Below are 22,229 nucleotides of genomic sequence, written 5' to 3' on the forward strand. Positions count from 1 at the left end.
TATCTCTCGGCTTTCCGAATTTCCAAGTTTTGTTCAGGAGATCCTGGCGAATGTCACCAGCCCCTGGATACTGCTATCAGTTTTAAACTGGTTGATTGTCAATTTTCTGAAAAGAAGACGGTTCTGAACTCGTTGTAACATCCCTTGCCATTAGTGGCATTCTTGTAAGCACACTCAGGATGAAATTAAATAACAGGTCCTTGAACAATTAATTACTTTATTCCTTCTGTTGACACTAATTTGTGAACCTTTTTACCTGACATTGTAATCTCACATGAACTGTCATGCTTGAGCACTTTTTCTGTGTGAATCCCCTACTGCTGCCGAAGCTCTGAGTTTCCCAAACTAGCAGCCCCCTCCCGATGAGAAAAGCACTAATTTGCGCTGGGTTCACAGCCAGGAATTTTCACCATAGACATCCCATCATGCTAATAACTTTCCAAAAATGGAACAAAAAGACTGTGCTGAACCTGTGTTGCCTAAAATCTTGACTGCATGCTTTAGTTTCAGCACGTCTCGTTCATCTGTGTTTAGAAATCACCTATCAAATTGCTTCAAAGTTATATTAACTCCACTGGAAGGGCATATACTTAATGTCAATCCTACAGAGGATTTTCTGAACTCGGAGCTTTTTCAGCCATTTCCATTATTTACTTTTCAGTGAGGGTTCTTTGCCATTTTGATTTCCTGGGGTATTCCCAGCTAGGCTCATATATGATGCTGATCACCTGGCAAATTATTTAATTTTGAAGCAGAGTCTGACTCTGCATCCGAGTCAGTTTTCCTGTCTTTCAATTGTGGTGCTTGCAATTGCTGCTCTCTTTAAACTGTAAAGTAAGCAATCTTGAACAGAGTATTTCTGTTTGGTTTTTCTTGTGTGGATTTTTTTTTTTTTTAACTAATAATAATGAATCCAAGTAAACTGTGCTTATATCTTATTTATAAACAACAGGGGAGGAAATGCTGAACAACCCCATGTGACTACTTACCACCTAGACAATTACCAAAATTCACATCAACTAATCAGGGAAATGGAGCCACTGATGAGGTTATTATCAGATTCTTTTAATATATTTTCAGATATTTTTCATATTATTCCTTGGCCAATAGATAGTACTGTTTCACATTCTTTTGTCTAATCTCTAAATTCAGATTAGAAACTGGTGTTTCTTTCTTCTTAAAGCAGAATCAGGCATCTTTTTAAAGTCTATTTTGTGTGTGCTGGATATTTCTCTTGGAATGGTATTGTATTTACAAGTATTTGTGTAGCACACATGCACACTAGCCCACTCTGTTTATCCAGACAGACTTAAAAAAGGATAAAACTAGAAGCCTTTACTTATCCAAATAAATGTAAACTATAGGAGTTAAGCATGGGAATTGCCTGTTATTGCCTGCTGAGGTGCTAAAAATAGCTGCTTTTTGGAAACAGGAGAAGCCTTCACTGTTGAAAAAGTGACAGTAACAGCTATCTACTATTAGCAAACAACTTTCTTTCCAAAAACTGAAGGACACAGGGAGAAAAATTGTTTCTTTTCATACTTCACTACAAGAACTGGACAGAATATAGACCAAAAAGAACTTGCTGTCCCAGAAGCACATCGTGTTAGTCAGCCTGATCCTGTGCATAAATACCTTGTGTGAACTTCATCATTATCACCGTCTCCAGTTACAGAACTTAAACTAGAGCAGATTATCAAAACATCACAGGAACTAAAGTAATTTCCAAGTATGATCATTAATCACCCGTGCAAAGTCTAATAACATACTGAGCTTTCCTCATTGTCCCATTAAGACAGGTACTTTATCTTAGTTAGAGCTACTGCTTCCAAAATTAACACTAAAAACAATTTAAATATCTTACTAGAACAAACATTTTATTCTCTCACCTCCTAACTCCATTCAGCTTCTCTGATGTGGAAAAAAAACCATGAAAAGACTAGTCAGATTTCTAACTTCTTCCATCATTAGATATTTGCACTTTTTTTTTTTTTCTGCTGGAAATATTCTTAGTGATTATCTCTATATATAGAAAGTCTCAGGGGTAAGAGTCTTCTTTGTACTTCATGCTTTACTAGCATTTGCAGACAGACCTGGAAAATTTGATCTAAATTTTTACATATTTACTCTTCTAAACAATTTTTAAACTTCCTGTGGTGAAGACAAATGTAAAAGTGATGTAATGACACTTCACATTTGCTGTCTTTTAGAAACACTTCAGGTAGAACAACAGCCACAAAAATATTATCACTTCCTCTCATCTCAGTGAGGGGAATATCAGAGTTTAAAAAACACAATACACACAAAAACATCAGCTCCTGCCAAATCAAATGAGTGATTTCAATTTAAGGTATTTTCTTAGTCCCACTGGTGATACCACAGCCAAAATTAGGAAACCTCTATGGAAGCATTTTCTACCAAGAATTTCCATCAGAATACTTCTGTATTCCTGCTAGCAACAGAAAAAACAAGGATTTGGGAAAAAAATGCTGTAGATAGCACATGCTTTTTAGGTGAATAAAGAAGAGGTGAGAAACAAGGTCTGGGATATCAAAAAATGAGTAGAACAGACCATTTCAATTTTCAATCAAACTAGATGTATTCTTGAAGTATTACCTGTAATCAGCAAGCCAGACTTTCAGAAACTTATGCTTTACTTTGGTAGTGAATTGTTTTAATGTAGCAAAATGAGAGATCAACCATTCATTTTGACAACAAAATTTTAAGCCAAGTTATAGTCTTGAGTTTTCAGCAAATTTATGTAGTAACAAAAATTACGACCAATCAGGAAGGCTCTAAGAAGACATACTCCATTACATGGTACAGAACTCATTTGAGAATGATTTTCCTTTTTCAGAATAAAGTTACACACCAAACGTATGTCACGTTCTAGAGAAGCAAGCCAAACGATACAGAGATTTGTTAACAGAAAGAAGTGATGTCTCAGTAACTAAAAGAAATATATTCAAGATGGATTCCCGAGTACTTTTAAATTGATGGGTGTGTTCCCACCAATATTCCCAGAAGAACAGAGATGAGAGAGGAGAAGGAATAAAGGAAACCTTCAGCTTTGGTAACCAGAGAAATATACAGAGAGACATACAGAACCTCAGAATTTTATGTATTTAATCCACAGGTTATGGAAAGAACATCTTCAATCTAAGTTTACTTGACAGCAAGCTTCAATCTTTTTACTTTTTACTGGTTTTGTATATCTTGTATCTGTATGTGGTGCAAAGGAGTACTGATGTTACTAACTCACCTTAATAGCATTTAAAACATTGCTGAATTTCAAGTCCTTAAAAAAGTAAAAGCAGTTCATTTCTCACAATGAATGCTGGAAAAAGGTAGTGAATGATAAATTTAAGGTACAGCCTATGTAAAAAAGGCAGCAGATGTTCATTGTTAAGCAATACACCTGGCAGCAGTTGCCTACCCAATCACCATATCTGTTCTCAGTAAAGTGGCAATATAAATGTGTAACTTATGGACAAATCTATGAGAAATCAGATTCCATTAGTTTTGCTGCTAAAAGAGTAACCTGTTAAAAGAATTTAGAGTGTTAACAGTCTTTCACTAAGTTGTTCAACCACAAAACACTAACAGAGTATGTGCATACAGCAAGATGTAGGATTCAAAAGATGTGCCCTGCATTTTATCTTAGGCTGTAACTGATTCTTTTTACATGCAGCCCAAAATACAGGGACAGGAACACTGAATAATTTGGGTTGGAAGGGACCTTTAAGGATCATAATGGCCAGGGATATCTTTCAGTATACCAGTATAACACCCTTCCAGGGGTGGAGCATCCACTCTATCTCTGGGCAACCTGTGCCAGTGCCTCACCAACCTCACAATAAAAAAATTCTTCCATATGTCCATTTATACTTAACTTCTTTGAGTTTAAAACTTGGTAGGGTTTCATAAAAGCAGAAGGATAGAATTGCCTCCCTCAGCCTGCTGGCCATGCTGTTTTGGATGCAGCCCAGGACACAGTTGGCTTTCTGGGCTGCAAGTGCACATTTACAGTTCTTGTACAATTTTTCAGAATGGACAGTTCCATACTTAAACCTTCCTAAATCCTTGAAAAATCTACTCTGATTTGGGTTTAATGAAATTCTGGTAAGCCATGCATCCTGTTTCTAATTCCTACCTTCTGTTAAGTTACAGTGGAAGAATTCTTGCTTATCTTGCATGGGCATATTAATCCAGTCTCTTAGGAGTGCAGTTACTCCAAGTTGCTGCCATTATGTTTGCATATATAACCTGCTGTTTAAAATCTCAGTAAATTGCCCCAGCTGCTTATCAGAGACAGCAGTGTGGGCCCATGTGTTCATTTAGATGGCTAAGCCAGACTCAGTCTGTATGACGCCCATACTGTGACTCATCACCTACTTTCTCAAGAGAGGAATGACTACTGTGCTGCAAATGCAGTCAGGACTGCAGAATATTTCCTCTGTTGCCTTGCAACAGTCTATACTGATTCCTCAAAGGAGAAATAGATCTTTGCATTTGGGTCCTGTTTGTTGTAACTATCATTCTAACTGACTGGACTTACTAGCACATAATGAGCAATAAGGAAGTAAGATGCAAGTCCTAAGTTCTTGTCTTACCTTTCCAAATATGCTCACTTCAAAAGATCTCAGCATCTCCTGCATTGTCTACAATGCAGCTCAATCTAAATAGGTGGAAGTTTTATTTCACAAGTAAATAGATATTGAACTGATATTTCTAATAGTAGGAAACTTAAAAGTGCTTAATGCAGTAACACGAAGGACTGATTTGGTAAAACTTTGGGTTTATATTGACACAGATGAGAAAAAAAGATACAGCACATTTCAAGCAGTAATTTAAAGGCATATGAATTTAGGCTAACAGCCTACATGGAAATCTCAAAGTCCAGGCAGAGATAAAGTGCATGAAGATGAAGGAGGCCATTTACATTTTTAAAGATGTCTTTCAAAGAGCTATATGACCTCTTAATCAATTTTCTCTTCTTGAAAAGTGTCTGCATCCTCCATGTAATCTTCAAGATCATTGTATCTCTGTGAATGAAATAAAAGTTGTAAATTTATCAATATTTAATAATTGCATTGTGTAAAGACTACTTTGTCTTATTCAACACATGACCAAGCATGTCAATAACAATTTAGAAGCTATATCTAAAATTTGTATTACAAATTGTCTTAAAATAGTTAATGAAGTGGTTCTGAACAATAAAAAGTTCTTCAGTGTAAACATAATTCTAAAATATTATTGCCATGCCTCATGTACATCTTTCCTATCTTTCTAAGTTACAGCTCAAGTTTGTTGTGTTGCTGCTTTCAAATGAAACAGGGGCCTGCCCACCACAGCCCAGAGATCACACAGCTGTCAAAAAGTTTCAAGTCAAAAGCTGATGCAAACTCTGTGTGAGCACAGCAGCACACCACTGTTTGAAACACTGGGTCAGCAGAAACAGGAGAATGGTTGAGCTGAGTTGTATCACTGATGGCCAGTAACTCAGAACTGAGCCATTAAATCAGACATTTTATCTGAACTTACTTTAAGCTGCTTGGAAAAGAATACAGGGAATAACCCAGTCATACCTTCTGAATCCATCCATTCTCTTCCAAGTGGCTGAAAAGCCGCTCTACAGTGTCCTTGACTGGCTCATCCTCAACACCATCCAACCCAACAACAGAGCTGCAATCCATGTACAACTTGAACTTGAAGTGTTTCAAGTTGTGATAAACTCTTGTACGATTTGCACACACCATGCCAACCTTCAAAACCTAGGCCAGAATGAACAAATCATTCCCTTGGGTAGAACCATGATCATCTTTACCATATACAGAACTGATGGGCTAATCTAGTAAGATCTAACCACTCAGTTTTAAATAATGAAATAAACAGAATGGCACTACATGCATAAAATTAGCACAAACCCATGTAGTTTTCACAGCCACAGCAGGATTTTTGAGCAAGCAAGTCGAAGCAATGGCAGCTTATCAAGTGAGGACTTGCAAACACAATCATGTTTGTAATTGGTTGTATCTTTCCTATCTCCTGGTGGAACTTTGTTACAAAATCACTAACACTTTAGACAAATATCACATTGTGATAGGAAGAGGAATTATTTGCTTACTTTTGCTTAATATGTAAGTACTTCCTAGGAAGATTAAATACCAGTTTTAACATTTTGTAGACTGAATAATATTCAATATTACTTCAAGAAATGCACACACCTCACAACACCTACTTAATAAATCGAAAGGTTGAATTTCATAAAAAAACAAACTTGAAGTTTTATACAATACAAACATTAATCTGCAACTGTCTGGGAGGAATAGTTAAGCTATGATGCTGCAGAAAATAAAGCCTCTGCATCTGCCAGTTATTACCAGTTTTACTTCTATGATTTCCATGCAGAAAAAATGGAACTGTCTTATTTCACAGTTTTTTCACAGCAGTACTTATAGGTAAACAAATGGTAAAATATGCCTGTTATTACATAATCAGAGCGTGGATTAGAATAAATTTATCATCTATCTATCAACTACCATGAAAATACTGAGTAATATATTGGTTACAAGAATCTTTGGCTATTTTAAGTGTTCACTAAGAATATGTGACATTAGAGGTGTGGGGAGGGAGCAAGACTCAATTTTCACCTGCCTTTAAGTACATTCTGCATTTCACAAGATAATATTTTGTTCTACATCTACAAGAACAGCAACTCCAGTAGATACAATGGCAAGTCAGAAGAGTCTATCCTCTGTAAATGACCCACAGGTGCACTGATTACTACTTTAACCCATGGAGACAAAGCCTATCAGGTAAGAAATCTACATCTGGCTGGTTTCTGGAAGTCAGGTTTTCTAAAAAGCAACATAATTTATACATATATATTGATTTTGTTTTTCTGAAACAAACAAACAAACAAATCCTCATCAACTTATCCTCCAAGGATATTGTTTTGAACTGATGTCTTGTCACACCTTTCCATAACAAGTATGTAAATGGCAAAGTTCTCTGCATTAGTAATGCAAGCTGCAATTGCATTGCTGTTTTACATTACATGCATATATATATCTGTATGTGTATATAACAATCAACCAAATTTTAAGCTGCAAAACTATTTCTTCTGAGCCACAAAAGTGATACCTTTTTTTGCTAGCAATCTGAATACTCTCAAATTACAAGAAGGTTAAGTTTTAATTAAGGCTTACAACTCGCATTTTCAGGGAGCTTTTCTGAATGCATGACCAACATGTTTGCATCTGTGAGCAGTTCCCCAAAATACCTGACTTACTTGTGCAACCTAGCACTAGCTCTATCTGCTGACAATGAAAATAACAGAAAAGTTTATTTTTAAGGATTATGTAAACAGATTTTATATGTATTAGTTATATATTTTCTTAACTATCAGTGCATATCACCAGGCATAGTATCAGTTAAGCCAAAGGAGACATGCTCACTTAAAAGAACTTTTGATCTGACTTACAGTAAATGGTTATTAACTGAAATTCTTAACATTTTGAGAGAAAAAAAGCATATTCCTATATTTTAATTCTCTACTGATTATGTACATTATAGCTATATACAGCTCCACCTTCTAGCATCCCCAAAACTGAAAAACTAAGGCTTGTGTTTGGTGCTGCAGGTGTTTCTGAAGTGCAAGACCTACCAACTAATGCTGAGCCTTGATTAATTCAAATTTCTAGAAGCACTATTTCAAATACTGCAGCAATGAAGAATTGAGCAGTGTTTGGTAGAGCATTGCACAACTTTTCAAGTATCCCAAGCAATGAGGTGTGGCATTTGGAACATCATGTGATATAAAATAGCAGATACCATCTTGCATCAAACTGATGGCCCAGTTTTCTCCTCTGTGACAACAGCTAGCAGGAGATATGCAGGCAGTTAGTGTAAGAACCAGCACAAACATTGGAATGATCATAAGATTACCACATATTTTCTGGCAGTCAAGAGTTAAGATCGCCTGTATCATCCCAAATCTCATGTTCCATAGTGTGAAAGAACCTTCCCCAAGAACCTGTCTAATCAGTTTTGGGACCCAGTACTATTTTTTCCTTCCAAAATATCCAAAATATCATAGTTTATTTATATGTGAGGTGGAGAAATGCAAAAGGCAAAGAGCTAAATATTGTATCAATGTAACCACGTATTGTGTTTTTAAGCAAGATAATCTAAAAATACAATGTTATTTCAGAATGCAGCTTTAGAAAAAATCTCAGTACTGTACTCACACTAATTTTTTCCCCTCACAGCTCTCAGTCCCTCTGTGTTAATGCTTAACTTATCTACTCAAGATGGCCCTATCAGCCAAAGTTATGTTAAATCACTTTGTATGGAATGCAGGAGCATGGTTGGACAATAGCACAACATGCAGTGACTGGATCCATGTCCTCTAAACATGTTTATAAACAGAACATCAAGACTGAGAGTGGAAAACAGTTTATAATCCAGGTGACACAAGGAGCAAGGAAGTGTGGGGGACCCTTGTATCTCTAAACCTTGCTATTCTCCCTGATCAGGGGGAAATGAGAATTGGCACCTACACAATGAACAATCACTGCAAACCTAAGAAAAATTGGAACAGCTGTTTCTCTTTTCTTTCCACTGGCAAAGCAGAATACTTCAGAGATGAGAGAAAAGGAAAGTTTTATGCAGAAGAAGGAGGTTGGAGGTCTGTTTTTGTTCTATTCACATCCACTTTTCTTGGGTATTTTCAAACAAATCTACAGAAAATGGTCCAACTATGTGTTTCCATTCAATTTGATCTGTCAGTGCTGAACTGCCTTCTCTATCAGTCAATTAAGCTTGTGAAATGGCAGTTTTATGCATTTCCATGAGCCTTTTTTTCTTTTTTTTTTAATTGGCAGGACAAGTTGCTCAATGCATTGCTAGCAGAACTTTAAAGACAACTTGAGAACAGTGTAAACTGCAGGTCACCATAAGAACACAAATGTTGCATTACAAGACACTATCAAAAATGACTGGAAAGTGCTCAATTACTCTCTCCTGAGTCTGCTTAGCAGCCACTGAGCAGGCACATGGCAGATGTCCCCAGATGCTGGTGAACACAGGGAAAAAAAAGCTCTCATGTACTGCTAAGCTGAAGAGGACAAAAATGAACTAGCAAGTACAGTATTCCATAGGGTATTTCAAGCTTTTTTCCAAAGTGAAAAATAGCCAACACTTTATGCAGGACAACATTTGGTCAGTAGTGAGGGAACTGCAACTGTTATTTCCAGTTAAGCTGGAAGTCAGGTAAAGATTAAATTCTTGTGCTAGTTCACTAATTGTTTCTGGTTAGGTAAAACATACTTCCCATGAAAAACTCAGTGTTTTTAAATTAGAGATCTGTATGTAGGGAAGAATGACTATGACAGACTGCACTATCAGTGCTGGGATTTTTGTAGAGGACTTACTGTTTTCCTGCAATAAACAGGATTAAGAAGGGGAAAAGCATTGCTGGAAAAGCCTAGCTTTCTTGGCTATCAGGTACACACATGCTTTTCAAAACAGAGTATCAGCAACTGCTGCTCAGAAGGGTATGTAATGTAAGAAAAACTCTGGCACAGATTTTCAAGCTCCTGCATTAGATGCAGAGTCCTGTATGATGACAAAAGGATAATCATAGTGACACCTTTCAAATCTGTAAGTTAAAGAGTTTGCAAACATCCAAACAATATAGGTTTGAGCTTCAGTAAGGTGTACTCTCTGTTTGACAAGGGCTTCATTTTATTTCTACTTAAGAAATCCTATTATACCTCATTACCAAATATACTGAAAAAAACCTTGTTCTGAAACTTTATTTTCAACAAATACTTTGGGGAACTTCAGCTGTGTTCAAAAATTCTTTTGCACTCACAAATAAAATACCATCTGTGTCTCCTGAAAGGGAAGAAAGGCAGGACTTGAATATCAGCTTGGCAAAGAACTGTAGCAGTATTTCATTCTTGACAAATCATGTGCTTTGAATTTATCATAAGTGGTCATGAATTTCATTACCAAAGGTCATATCCATACCTAATCATAACAATTTTGTGTAGCTGTAAATTTGATAGAAAGATATCTAAATAATAGAAACACCCAGGTTCTTAAAAGTCAAGGTTTTCAAAAGGCTCAGGTGTGAAATCAAAGTGTATTAGACTATTATTAAATTATTCTAGGTGCCTTCTCAAGTCACCTAAAATGACTAATGGAACATTATGTAACAACATGAAAGATGCCTTTTAGTAAAAAAATATAATTTAATCCAAAATGCTCTAGAAGTGACAACTGAGGGAGAGGAACAGATGGGAAACTACCTAAATTGAAGTGTTCTCCAGTTTGGACAAGTAATTCTGATTATGCAGTAATGGGGAAAAGGCTCTAATAAAATGTATTGATGTAGGGAGGAACAAGTGTTCTTGAAAGGAGATCAGCAACTTCAAGTGTCAATGCATCTGAGATGCCAAGATAATTTCCTGAGATAATATTCCTGAGTGAATAGCCTTGTGGGAAATAACATATGTAGGAAAAAATCTGAAGAAAGAAGCAGTAAATTCTGAGCAGGTCACACTTGGACTGCTAGGATGACCATTGCACTGTTTCACTCAATATTTGAACCTAGAGTAAACAAAAACTGTTGGAGTGCACATGGACCCTTTAAGTGCTAGAGGCAGAGCAGGGACAATGTAGCAAATCAGGGACCCAAAGTTTAACAAGTAGGAAACAATCATTCTGTGGCAATGATTGTCCTTCATACAGAAAGTTACTTTTACAGTGTTTCTGACTATTAATCAATGCAAGATTCCTGCACTGAAAAACTTAAAAAATAAAACTTAAAAATAGAGTGCTGGTTTGAAATTACCTGTTTATCATCTGACATGAAGTCATCCATTTCTAAAGTTTTACTATTGTAAAGCCTTCCAGAGAGCAACACATTGAACTTACAGTAGCGCTTCATTTCACAGGCCTGACAAGACATTTTTTTTGTGTTTCTCAGGCTTATGTGAACATCTGGGTAGCAATCCACACGCTCCTGAAAAACAGATTCCAAATAACAGTCAAGAATCTCTTTTAAATAAATGATGCTTCAAACAGGCTGCTGAGTATTCTGTACTCACACAAAATTAGTCCAAGAGAAATTAAAGAGATCCATATTTTATCATTATAGTGATTAGTAAATCATCACACCTATGACACTAATACTCTTCTAGTAATATATGTACAATAACTAATTGCTCTACACTGACTTGATTTTTTTATAGTAGTAGTAGTAGTAGAAGGTTCATGATGAACATACTGTTTACCTTTTTGTGGGAGGAGGAAAACATTTTGTTAGAACGTTTAGCAAGTGACAAAAAAAATCCTCAAATGTCATCTGCTGAAGTTAGCAGGATACACATTCAGGTAGGTGAGAACAGATTCTGTTCTGATACTTTAATGTCTGTCTGGTAACCAACATTTAAAATAACTCTGATATTTATATAAGCATCCAAACAAATTATTTAAGTTAAAGAGCAACAGTTGCTATTCAAAAGATGTATAATTATAGTGATAGCTGCACCTCTACAGAGAATTTAAGCATTTAAACTGCAACCTACACACCTTGTATCGATCTTTCCAGCGACTTCTGCAGATTAAGTTCTCAAGACGAGGCTGAATGAAGCGATTGTCCAAATAATGAAGTGAGAGCAGCATATCTTTTGCATACCTCTTTTGTCTTGTTCCATCTGTTCAGTGAGAATCATTACTAATTTGCTGACCACACTATGCTGTACAAGTTTTTTACACAAAATTTTCAATTTTAATTTTCAATTATGCTTCTGCATACTAGGAACTTTGAATGATTTTACTAAACTGTTATTGAGTACATTTGTTACTGTTACCCATAAAGTGATCCATGCATCTTGATAAAGGGATACATTTTAATATTTAAAAGAGGTACATGAATAAACTCTATAAACAAGTCAAAAACTCTAATCCCAAATGGAGATCCATCCACTCAATCCCATTTAAAAGAATGGAAAAGGAGGAAGTGTGTAGAGGAATGTTGGGCTTTCAACCAATCTGTTTAAGTTGTTCAAAATGTAAAAGGGGAGTGGTTGGAATCCACAAAAACAAACTCCTCTGAGTTACTTCAGAGCAGAAATTTTGACAAACCTCTTTGTCACTTATAAAGATCACAGTGAAACTGACCTTTACTTCAATAACAGAGTCAGGTGCTGAGTTTTGCAGAGTAAGTACTTCCAAATACTTATTCAAGCAAATAAATAAAAAAGCATGAGGATGAGTAAAACTACCACTATTACTGTTTCCCAAATACATGCTGGAGCCCAATAATTAAACAGTACTTCCCCAGAAGTGAACACTGCCCTGGAACTTCAGTGTGTATAGACATAAAACTTAATTCAGCTACCTTCCCATGCCTTCTAGCAAAGCTGTTATCTAAAAAATGGCTGACCTGAGAAGGACCACTGGCTATCTAGCTTTCTATATAAAAGCAGTTAATTGTCATTATAGCTAGCATAATTGCAATTAACAGTTTTTCCATATTCACTTTACACACGCATTTGCCATATGAGCTGAAAGAGGCTGTGCTAGACCAAAAAACAAAATCCCTCCCACTAAAAAGCAAGTATGAACTCCAATACTATAGCAGCTGCTCTTGAGTCAAAACTAATGAAGAGATTCACTTCCATTAACTCAGAACAATCCATTCTACGTTGCAAAAATAGATTTTTGTAATGCTAGGCTATGTTCATATAATGCTCATGTACAACCTCCAGCTCACCCGCAGAGCTCATTTACTTCCAGCACCTTGGCAGTAAAGTGTTACATTTTATTGAGCAGATACCATTTGAAATAGAAGGAAGCTATTACAACATTAATCTGGCAGTGTTTACGTGTTACTTTTCAAAGGCTTGTTTTCACTTGTTGAAACAAACCAATCCAAACACCTGAAAGAACTAGCAGTGGTAGATAAAGGACATTTTTAGCTCCAGGAGTATACAGACTTTTTTCTGAAGTCTGTAGTATACTTCAGTTTCTCCATTCTTAGTTCTCCACTCTTAGTTCCTGATGACCAAAACCTCCACTCTTGGCACTTTACTGACTCCTTCCACAATCTGACACTGAGAGTCCTCTCCTTAATCCCGTCTTTACAAAGCTTATGAAACTATGTGTGAGGCTGTTATTCAGCCCCACTAGGCCAAATGCCAAAAAGTACTTCCTCAGAAAGAATAAGACAAGTACTGACTGCAGCTGAAGCTTATTTATCTGATGTGTTAAAAAAAAAAAAAGAAAAAAAATCTGACATAGAGTCATCTCCATAACTAAAAGCATTCATTATCTATCAAATTCCCAAGAAAAAAAAGCTGTGAAGCACAAGAGATTTTGACAAACCAGCTGACCTTGCAATGTTTTCATTGAGATATCTGCTTTGAAACTAATTTGCTGGAAAGGTTACTACTGATTAATAACAGAAACACATTCCTACATCTCAAGAAGACATTTCAAGCCTTCTGTGCTCAAGAATTAAGTCTACACATTTTTTCAAGATTAGTGTATCATTTTCAGATAGACTCCCCTCTGCTCTCCCCCACCAAAGTTATATAGCAGGAAAGCCACAATTTTAGGACATTCAGTTCTATACTCTAGTCAGGAAAAACACCCTTCCCGAGAATAAATGGCTATGTATAACTTTGAATGTATTAATATATTATTTAATGCAATTTACTTACCATATAATGAGCTCAGAAAACTGTCATCAATTGCATTGATGAGGAAAGCCTTTACTATTCTTTTGAAGTGTACATAATGATCACAGCGAGATACTGGGGAGAAAGCAATACAATCAAATTTTACCACAAGAAGAAAAAAAACCCGAAAAAAGTAAGCCATGCTAGAGTCCTGTAAGAATAATTCTTCTCCAGTGTTGGAAGTTTAGAATTTTAAAGTTATTTAAATACATATTTAGAAATAATTTCAAAGCACAATATCCACACCCATAGGATTTTGCCCTTGAATTGTGCTTCTTACCCCAGTGATCCTAGAGAATTTTAGCATACTAAAGTCACATGTGCTCCCAGCAAGAAGAGTCCAAAGTAAGAGCTACAAACACTAAGAGAAGTGAACAATTTGTTCTAAGAATAGCAGAAAATAGCATGAATCTGAGAAGGCCAGGCTGTTGCAGCCATGGGCTTCTTACTTGCATTTTGTTTGTTGTGTTCATTTTTTTCTTTCTTTCAAATACAATTCTGCTGAGGTGTTCATTGGGGAAGAAATACCACAAATGCTTGTGACTACGTACACTAGCACTCACTGTCCAGTCACTACATACCTACGTCTGAAAAACAAAATATGGAAGAAAATAATTTGCATAAAGTTCTGCTCAGAACTCTCTGCTCCATCGAGAAACTGGTTTTCATAAAAGAGAGTTTTCTTGCTTTGTGTAATTCAACTGAGATTGGCCAGTGAAGTCAGAAATCCCTCTAGACCTCTGGTGCCAAGTCTTACCACCACAGAATAAAATACATTAAAAAATCCAAAACAAAAAACCAACCAACCAAAACAAAAATCAGAAAAATAGAATCCCAAGCCCCAAACTCATAGTGAGAACATAATTTGGACAGATTAACATAGCTTCTCTTAGCATAAACCACAAGATTGTAGGATGAAGGATGCTTTCAGGTCTCCACAGGAATGAATACATCACAGGCAGCCTACTTCACCCTAAATCAGAGCAACTGAAAAAAACCCTGTGCAATTAGGTTTTGCTTTCTCCCCCTCAACTCATATCCTCTCTTTAATTAGACACCGAACGACTGTGAAAGTTTACTGTGGAAATCAGAATGCTTTCATAATAAATTGAAACCCTTTAGGTATCTGCTTTTAAATATCATATCCTACTCCTTAGCATTTGTATTTAGCCCATTAATTTTTATTACAATACTACGAGCTAGTTATACATGAAGAATTATCACTAATTTTGATCTTACACTGTGGGATGTAATGTGCCAGCAGCTCGCTGTTTGATGGATTTGGTTGCTTTTGATGTGGCTGATTTTCACTCTTCACATGCTCTGTGTTGTCAATGTCATCATCTTCATCGTTTTCCTCTTCCTCTACTACAAAATCTTTCATGCTGTCACTGTCAGTTTCACTCCCCTCTGATAGTGTGAGGGGCAACTGACAGGGCGGTTCCTCTTCTACTGATGCTTCACTACGAGAATCCTAATTAAATTTTAAAAAGTACTTCAAACACAAGAATTTTCAGTATTTGCACAGACAAAATACTACCAGCTAAGATTTCTGACCATCTCACATCACCATTTGTTCAACTAACAGGAAAGCATGCATTTCCAAAGATATATCATCCTTAGATGTAGATCATCCACAGGTGACAATCACTTTCAGCTTTAAATTAGCTATTTCCATGTACCTCTATTCACCACGTCTAGGAATTAAGCTAACATGAGATCTCCAAGACACTTCAGCAGGTATTCTGCTTCCTTATAAAATAATTTGATAGATTTTCAGCAGTCAATAATTATCTATCTAGTTAACGCGACTGTTAAAATATTACAGAACTACCACTTCGTCACGCATTCAAACCCAAAAAAAAAATCACACTGATTTGTATCACTTAAGCTTTCCTCACATTATTTTCTCCAATTAAATTCCAAAGATAAAACCCCGACCTCACAATTCGCACTGCTGCAGGACCTCCGAGCTGCGCTTTGTCTTACAAGTTCTTTCAATTTTTCAAGCACTTTTTGTTTCTTACTAGCAGAACCATTCTCTGCGGGGCATGTTTTATCAGGCTGCTCTTCTTCAGCACCCGCACCGTCAAGCACGGCACAGCGGCGTTTGGCATGAACCTTTCGCAGCACAATGTCACTGCCCTCACTTTCATCGCTGTCGTGCATGACGGAGGCGCTCAGCCTCTTTCGCTTCCCAGGCACCACGCACTCATCGTCACCATCTTCCGTCACTCCCCCAGCGCGCTCCTCCTGCTCCCGATCCGGCAGAAGCCTCCGGGCAGCCGCCTGGTCCCGCCGGTCCGGTTCACTGTCCGATGTGGCGCTGTCCCGCTCCTCAGAGCTGGCCGAGGACTCCTCGCTGCTGTCGAGCACCAGCGCCCTGCGGGTGCGCCTCCAGTCCACCCGGCGTTTGGACGATGCTGTCCCTGCTCTCTTCTTCCTTGTTTCGTATCTTTTCATTGCTGCCTTTGCCCCCATCTGAAGGCTGTAGCAACACACATAAATATAAACATAAGTAGAACACAGCACTTATTACATTGTGCCATTCTAAGGGGAGAAGAAGAGTACACTTTGCTCCGTGCGCTTATGACTTAGCAGCACCATCGTGAGACTCACGCGGAAAGCAGCACCAAGCCAAACTCAGCACGCACAGCAGTTTCTCGAGAGCCACACCTCACTCGGGACAGGCAGAAGGGGCCGCACTAAGGAATGGGGTCTGAAGCCTGCCGCTCCCGGGGCCGTTCCGGGGCCGTTCCGGGGCCGTTCCGGCTCGGGACACCCCGGCTCGCGCGCCGCCGTTTCCCGCCGTTACCCGCGCGCCGCCTCTTCCCGCCGCGGGCCGCGATTGGCCGCTGAGCGCAGGCTCCCGCCTCCTCCGCCGCTCCGCGCGCCGCGATTGGTCTCGTGCCCGTCACTCATCGCGCCGCGATGTTTACGGAAGTGCAGTCACGCCGCGGTGGGGATCGGGAGTAGGTCTGTGTTTGTGTGCAGTGACTGGCGATCCGAAAGTCTCGGGTTCGAGTCCTGCCTCAGCGCCCTCCCGGCGCCTCACCTGAAGGTGTCAGGTAGCGCTGTCATGTGGTGATTTAATTGTTTGTGCCCGTCCTCGGTGCATTCCCGAGAAAGGTCTGCCTGTGGAGTACAGCACCTCCCGGGAGGGGCAGGCAGGCAGGCACCGCTGTTGTTCTGAGGCGCTCCTCGCCCCAGAGCTTCCTGAGCAGCCCCGGGGGCAAACGCGGTGGTTTGTGAGGGGCGGCTGAGGGAGCTGGGGTGTCTAACCTCAGAAAAGTGGGCTCGGGAGCCCTTATCCTTCTCTGCCGCCGCCTGAAAGGAGCGCCTAGCAAGGAGAGGACGAGAGGAAACAGCCTCCAGTTGTGCCAGGGGAGGTTTGGGTCGTATATTAGGAAAACATTCTTCTCTGAATGGTCAAGCATTGGAGCGGGCTGCCCAGGGAAGCGGTGGAGTCATGGTCCCTGGAAATGTTAAAAAACCGGGTGGATGTAGCACTTGAAAACAGGTTTTAGTGGTGAACACGGTGCTGGGGCTGGGCCGGTGATTGAAAGGTCTTTTCCAGCCTTAACAATTCTCTGATTCTGTGAATAATGACCTTCTGCTGGTTTTCTGCATAAAGCGTCTTTGAACAGGATGCTGGATTCTCTTCAGAGCTAATAAATGCATTTTTATAGCAAGATTCATGTCTTAAATTTTCTTTGCTTTGCTTGGTCTATGGCAAAAAATTGCTGTTACCTTGGAACTCATTCTGCTGACATAAACTTTGGTACTCTTTTAGCGAGATCTTGTAATTGCTCCCATATATTTCTTTAAAAATAGCTGCTAATAAAATCGTAAGGAGAGGAAATTGTAGAAATGAAAGACAATTATTTCTCATCTTATTTACATAATGAATTTGATATGGTGAAAAGATATGCACAGGTGTGTTGAATTCCCACCAGAATGTTTATATTGAAAGGATTATAATGGTTATTATTCAAGGATTATATTGCATTAGGGGATTTATAGTTCTGGGCTGACATTTCTTTTAATTGCTTTACATTTAAAGTCAGTACGTGAATTTTCACCTAAATACGTGGATCAGAGTTTACCCATGATTTATTATTTCCTCCAAAGCGTGGTGGAAATCAGCATTTCAGGGTGCTGCTCTGTCCCTGGTCTCCATCACATTTCTTGCTTCCAACGTCGCCACCTTGTGACAAAAGGCATGAAGGAATCCTGGTAGTTTTACTCCTGTAATACAGCAGACAGAAATAATGTAATTACAAGGAAAATATTTTATGTAACTAAAGAAAATATCTAGTAAATACATTTTTTTTCCTACTTCAATGGCATGAAGAGTTCCAGTTATCAATACTGGCTTCGGAAGGAAAGCTTTTCCTATTGACAATGTTTATATCCTGATTTTTCTGATGATTTTTCCAGGTGAGCCCCAGTCCCAGGGGAATCTGCAGCATGGGAACATGTGCAACCCTAGATATTAGTAGTAGAATTCAGACAGAAGACAGAAATTTTCCAAACAGACAAATTTTCCTCAAAACTCCTCTCTAAGTATCCTAACATGTTCTGTACTTATTAAGCAAACTCGCTTGTCTCATAGAAGATAAATGCAGTTGATTTTCTTGTGTACCATAGCAGTTTTCCTGAGTGATGGCGGCAGCATCTCCCCAGTTCAGAGTTTCATATTTTACTGGTTATTCTGGTCCCATCTGATTTTAGATAATAGAGAAATTATGATATTGAACCCTTTATTTTAAGTGGCAGCCCCCATTACACCTTCTGTTGCTGGCTGCTTTAGCCACTGAGTATTTGCTCTGCTGTATTCCAGCTGCTCTGTTAGTTGTCTGGCTGTTGCTGTGTTCACACTGCAGTTTCTCTGGAGCTGTAGCTCTTCTGGGGTTCAGTGATGTGCAGGGTTATAGGAACATTCCTTCCACAAAACAGACCCTTCCTGCTTGGGGTATTCTCCTTTCCCCAAGGTAAGCAATGGGAAGCTCAGAGCCCGCAGTTCCCAGGGACAGTTTCCTGCAGCCGTGCAGTGTTTGCAAATGCCCAATGACTCCCAGGCATACTGAGCATTGGGCTGGCTCGTGCCCAAATAGTAGTGTTGGAATTTACTCCAGCTGGGAAAAGGAAAAAAAAAAAAAACCAACCCAAAACCAATAAAACAATTTAAAAGCTCCTTTTGACTTTTAAATTTATGAAGAGGTTCAGCCTTGCTGGGACTGGCACAGGCACCAAAGTTGCTCTTGCTCTCTGACAGATTGCAATAGCTCAACAGTGTGCTTACATCACCAGGGACTCCCCATCCCTTCACCAAATGCCCTGCTCAGTCCATTCATGTCATGCATTAAATAGAGACATAAATTGGCCACACAATAACAGTTTAATCACCAGAAAGAGCTGCTAGTGCTCATAGGGAGGTCCCCAAGTGTAATTATACCTGAAGTGTAGAAATTAAATTTTTTTTTTTTTAGTCTTTTTCTCTGTCTTGCTTGAACTCAGCCTCCTGCCAGGTACATGAAGAGCATATTACAGGGGATTCACTGTCTTGCATTTCTCTGCCTCCTATTTCTTGTCAATGGAAGACCATTTCCTTAATTTTAGGGAGAATCCCTTCAAATGGTAAGCCTGCCCAAACGCCCTTGAAGCTACTGGCTGACTTTGACCTGATTCTTGTCACTTTGTTATCACTATGTAGTCAGTAGCAACAGAGAAATTTACTTTAATGGGTATAATTTTTTAAGAGAAAGAATTTTAAGATTCCATTTTCAATGCCTATTTTAAAGAGCATATATCTCCATTTAGAAGTAGTATGTTTCCAAAAAAAAGTTTAAAAAGTTTCTTGGAGCATAGAGTTTTCATAGTAATTCTAAAGCTCTGCCCCCCACCCCCCCGCTTTTATGAATAGTACAACTTTTCTCAGACTGGAATTCATTTCTGCACAGAAGCCTTTTTAGGGAATTAAATGGGGTTTATGAGATCCTTAATCCTAGTTCTGGCTCTTTGTGTGGTGTTGAATTTCATAGAAAGAGTGAATTCCAGACAAAAGAGACCAACAGAGTTAACGTTTAATCTCTTTTTGAAACACTGAGAGCTTTCTGGTCCTGTGAGATTCTGAAATGATGCTTCATATACAAAAGTTTTCTTTGTGTGTCTTATAGGCTGGATCATGATTACTAGATGACTTGTATGATGTTGTCAGCAGTGCCTTTGGGAGCTCCCATCCCTGCTATTTAATAGAGACCTAATAGTTGACAAAATGTGTAGTTTACCTTACCCTTTGTATATGTAAGTTAAAATATTTTATCTTCAGTGCCTGAAGTTTATATACTCTAATAGTAGAAGGGTACAAGGCTGCATGTAGTTAAGGTTCATTATTACTATTTGAAGATCACCTCTCTTTTGATCCAGTTTCGCTCTAGTGAAACTCAGTTTATTCTATTTTCACTGCATTAAGATTTCAGAAATACCTTGGTCCTTCAAAGCCACATAGAGTAGCAATTACATCCTTCTGTTTTTAAGTAAGAGACTGGGGAATAAATAGGATTTGATATTTATCTGGTGCTGGTATAAGGGTGAGGTATAAGATTCCTGAACCTGGAGGAATCTGTTTGATTAATGGAGAATCTGGAGAGATTCTGTTTGAATGATATCAACATTTAGATAATAGCTGGCCATAACTTGACCATGTTGATGTGCTGAATTTTGAGCAAGAGCAAACCAAGGTATAACTTACTACCATCCCCAAGAACTGTGTAATGAAGCTCAGCAGTTTTGTGCATCCTACTTTCAGAGTTTTCTACCTTCATTTTAATATTTCCTGGAGAATTTACTTCAGCTTTTGTGTGGTTTATTTTCTCTTGGCCACAAATCGAATGTAACCTCTTGGCAGCATTTCTCTAGCTGGAGTACAGTCTTTTGCCAGGAGGAATGTGATGAGTCATGATGTGTGACCGGAATAGCTGTGCTGTTAAAACTGCTGAGAGTGGGTGGAGTTCCACCCACAAAACTGTGCTTAGGCACTTGGATATATTTGACCTGTGGCAGCAGAAACAAGAGACTCTTAGAATGAGCTGCAGTGGCAAAAGCATTCATCTGCTTGTTAGTGCATGTGCACTAACTTCTTCCCATGCTATATACCAGAGTCTCTGTACCTGCAAAGCCTTTCAGCTTTAACTTAGCCTTCATTTTTGGCCTGGCTTGATGAATGGCTATTAAAAGCCTTCTTTTGTGCTTTCATTGCATTATAGGTGCAAAACCCAAGTATTTAAACTATACTGAAGAAAACACCTGCCTGGTTAACCCAATCTGTGTGTACTACAAAGAGGATACCAAAGTATACACAAACTGACATCCCTACATTTCTTGTTGTGCCATTTATTTCTTACTTAATTGAGGGAATGAAGGTGACATAACCCTATTTGTAAGGAGGTGCAGTTTACATATTTTATCTGTAAAGGTTAGAAATCTATTCAGTTATTTGCCTAACAGCAAAGTCAGAATAAAGGATTGTTCCATCCCAGGGTTGATGGTGGTTCTCCAAGATTTACTGTTTGAGTAAAGCACCTTTCATGTGAAGATGTTGTTTCTATTCAGATCCTGGCAAAAAGAAGAGGTACAGGTATCAGGACAGTTGCAGACAGAGAGAGTTTAGGGTCATAATCTGCTCTGGTGGAGCCAACAACATAAATTCAACTGACTTCAGCCACACAAATTCAGACCCTGAAAGACCAACACAGGAAAAAGATGTGTGAAAAGGTGCACAAGAGAAAAAAGAGAAAGTAGATCTGCCTGGGTGTTCTTTGAAATAGATATATATTTTAAAATGTAATTTTAACTCTAGATTTATGTGTTTCAACAATATGAAAAATGTAGATCACATGGAGAGTTCTTTCATTGCTAAAACAATTAAAATAGAAGATGGATTTTTTACATATTAGATATCAAAAATACTCAAAAGCAAACAGTTGACAAGACAGACACAATGCTGATACCTGGTAAGTAATCAGATATTATGTTCCTAAGCACTAAGTAAGTACAATAACTTCTTGTTTTCTTAACAAGCTATGTTCATCCAATGTCCTCAGCACAGGTGTGGTCTTTGCAGACATCAGATGGTGCATTTCCTCACCCTAAAATTATTTAAAGTTTACCATCCCCTTTATTCTGTGCTTGTTCTGTCCCTCCAGAAATAGCCTTTGAGTTCACACGAGCCCAGTTTACATGGTACTGAGGTTGGGATGTGGTCTCTGGTAAGCCAAAAGGAAAAGCCAAATGAAAGAGTGTTACACAAACCTCCTGTCTTGAAATTCTGCCTAGAAATTATCAAAACCACAGACAGGTAGATAGAGGCCACCACAGGATTTCAGCTGCTGAGATCATCCACTTCCTTTGAGATTCTGTAGATCAGAAACATTCCTACCTCTACCACCTTTCCCCACGTGTCCAAGCAGT

The 22,229-nt window shown here is 38.4% G+C and overlaps 1 protein-coding gene across 1 annotated transcript; it reads right to left on the reverse strand.

Moving 5' to 3' along the window:
- Positions 1–4,781: 4,781 nt before the first annotated feature.
- Positions 4,782–16,573, reverse strand: CCDC82 (coiled-coil domain containing 82). The gene is made up of 7 exons (XM_079319182.1): positions 15,699–16,573; positions 14,997–15,231; positions 13,740–13,832; positions 11,605–11,729; positions 10,865–11,035; positions 5,589–5,774; positions 4,782–5,045 (listed from the first exon to the last, which is right to left on the reverse strand). The coding sequence occupies exons 1-7, from the start codon at positions 16,236–16,238 to the stop codon at positions 4,980–4,982; spliced, it is 1,416 nt and encodes a 471-aa protein (XP_079175308.1). The 5' UTR covers positions 16,239–16,573; the 3' UTR covers positions 4,782–4,979.
- Between the last annotated feature and the right edge of the window lie 5,656 nt (positions 16,574–22,229).

The sequence above is a fragment of the Erithacus rubecula genome (assembly GCF_903797595.1).
Source record: "Erithacus rubecula genome assembly, chromosome: 1".
NCBI classification, from domain to species: Eukaryota; Metazoa; Chordata; class Aves; order Passeriformes; family Muscicapidae; genus Erithacus; species Erithacus rubecula.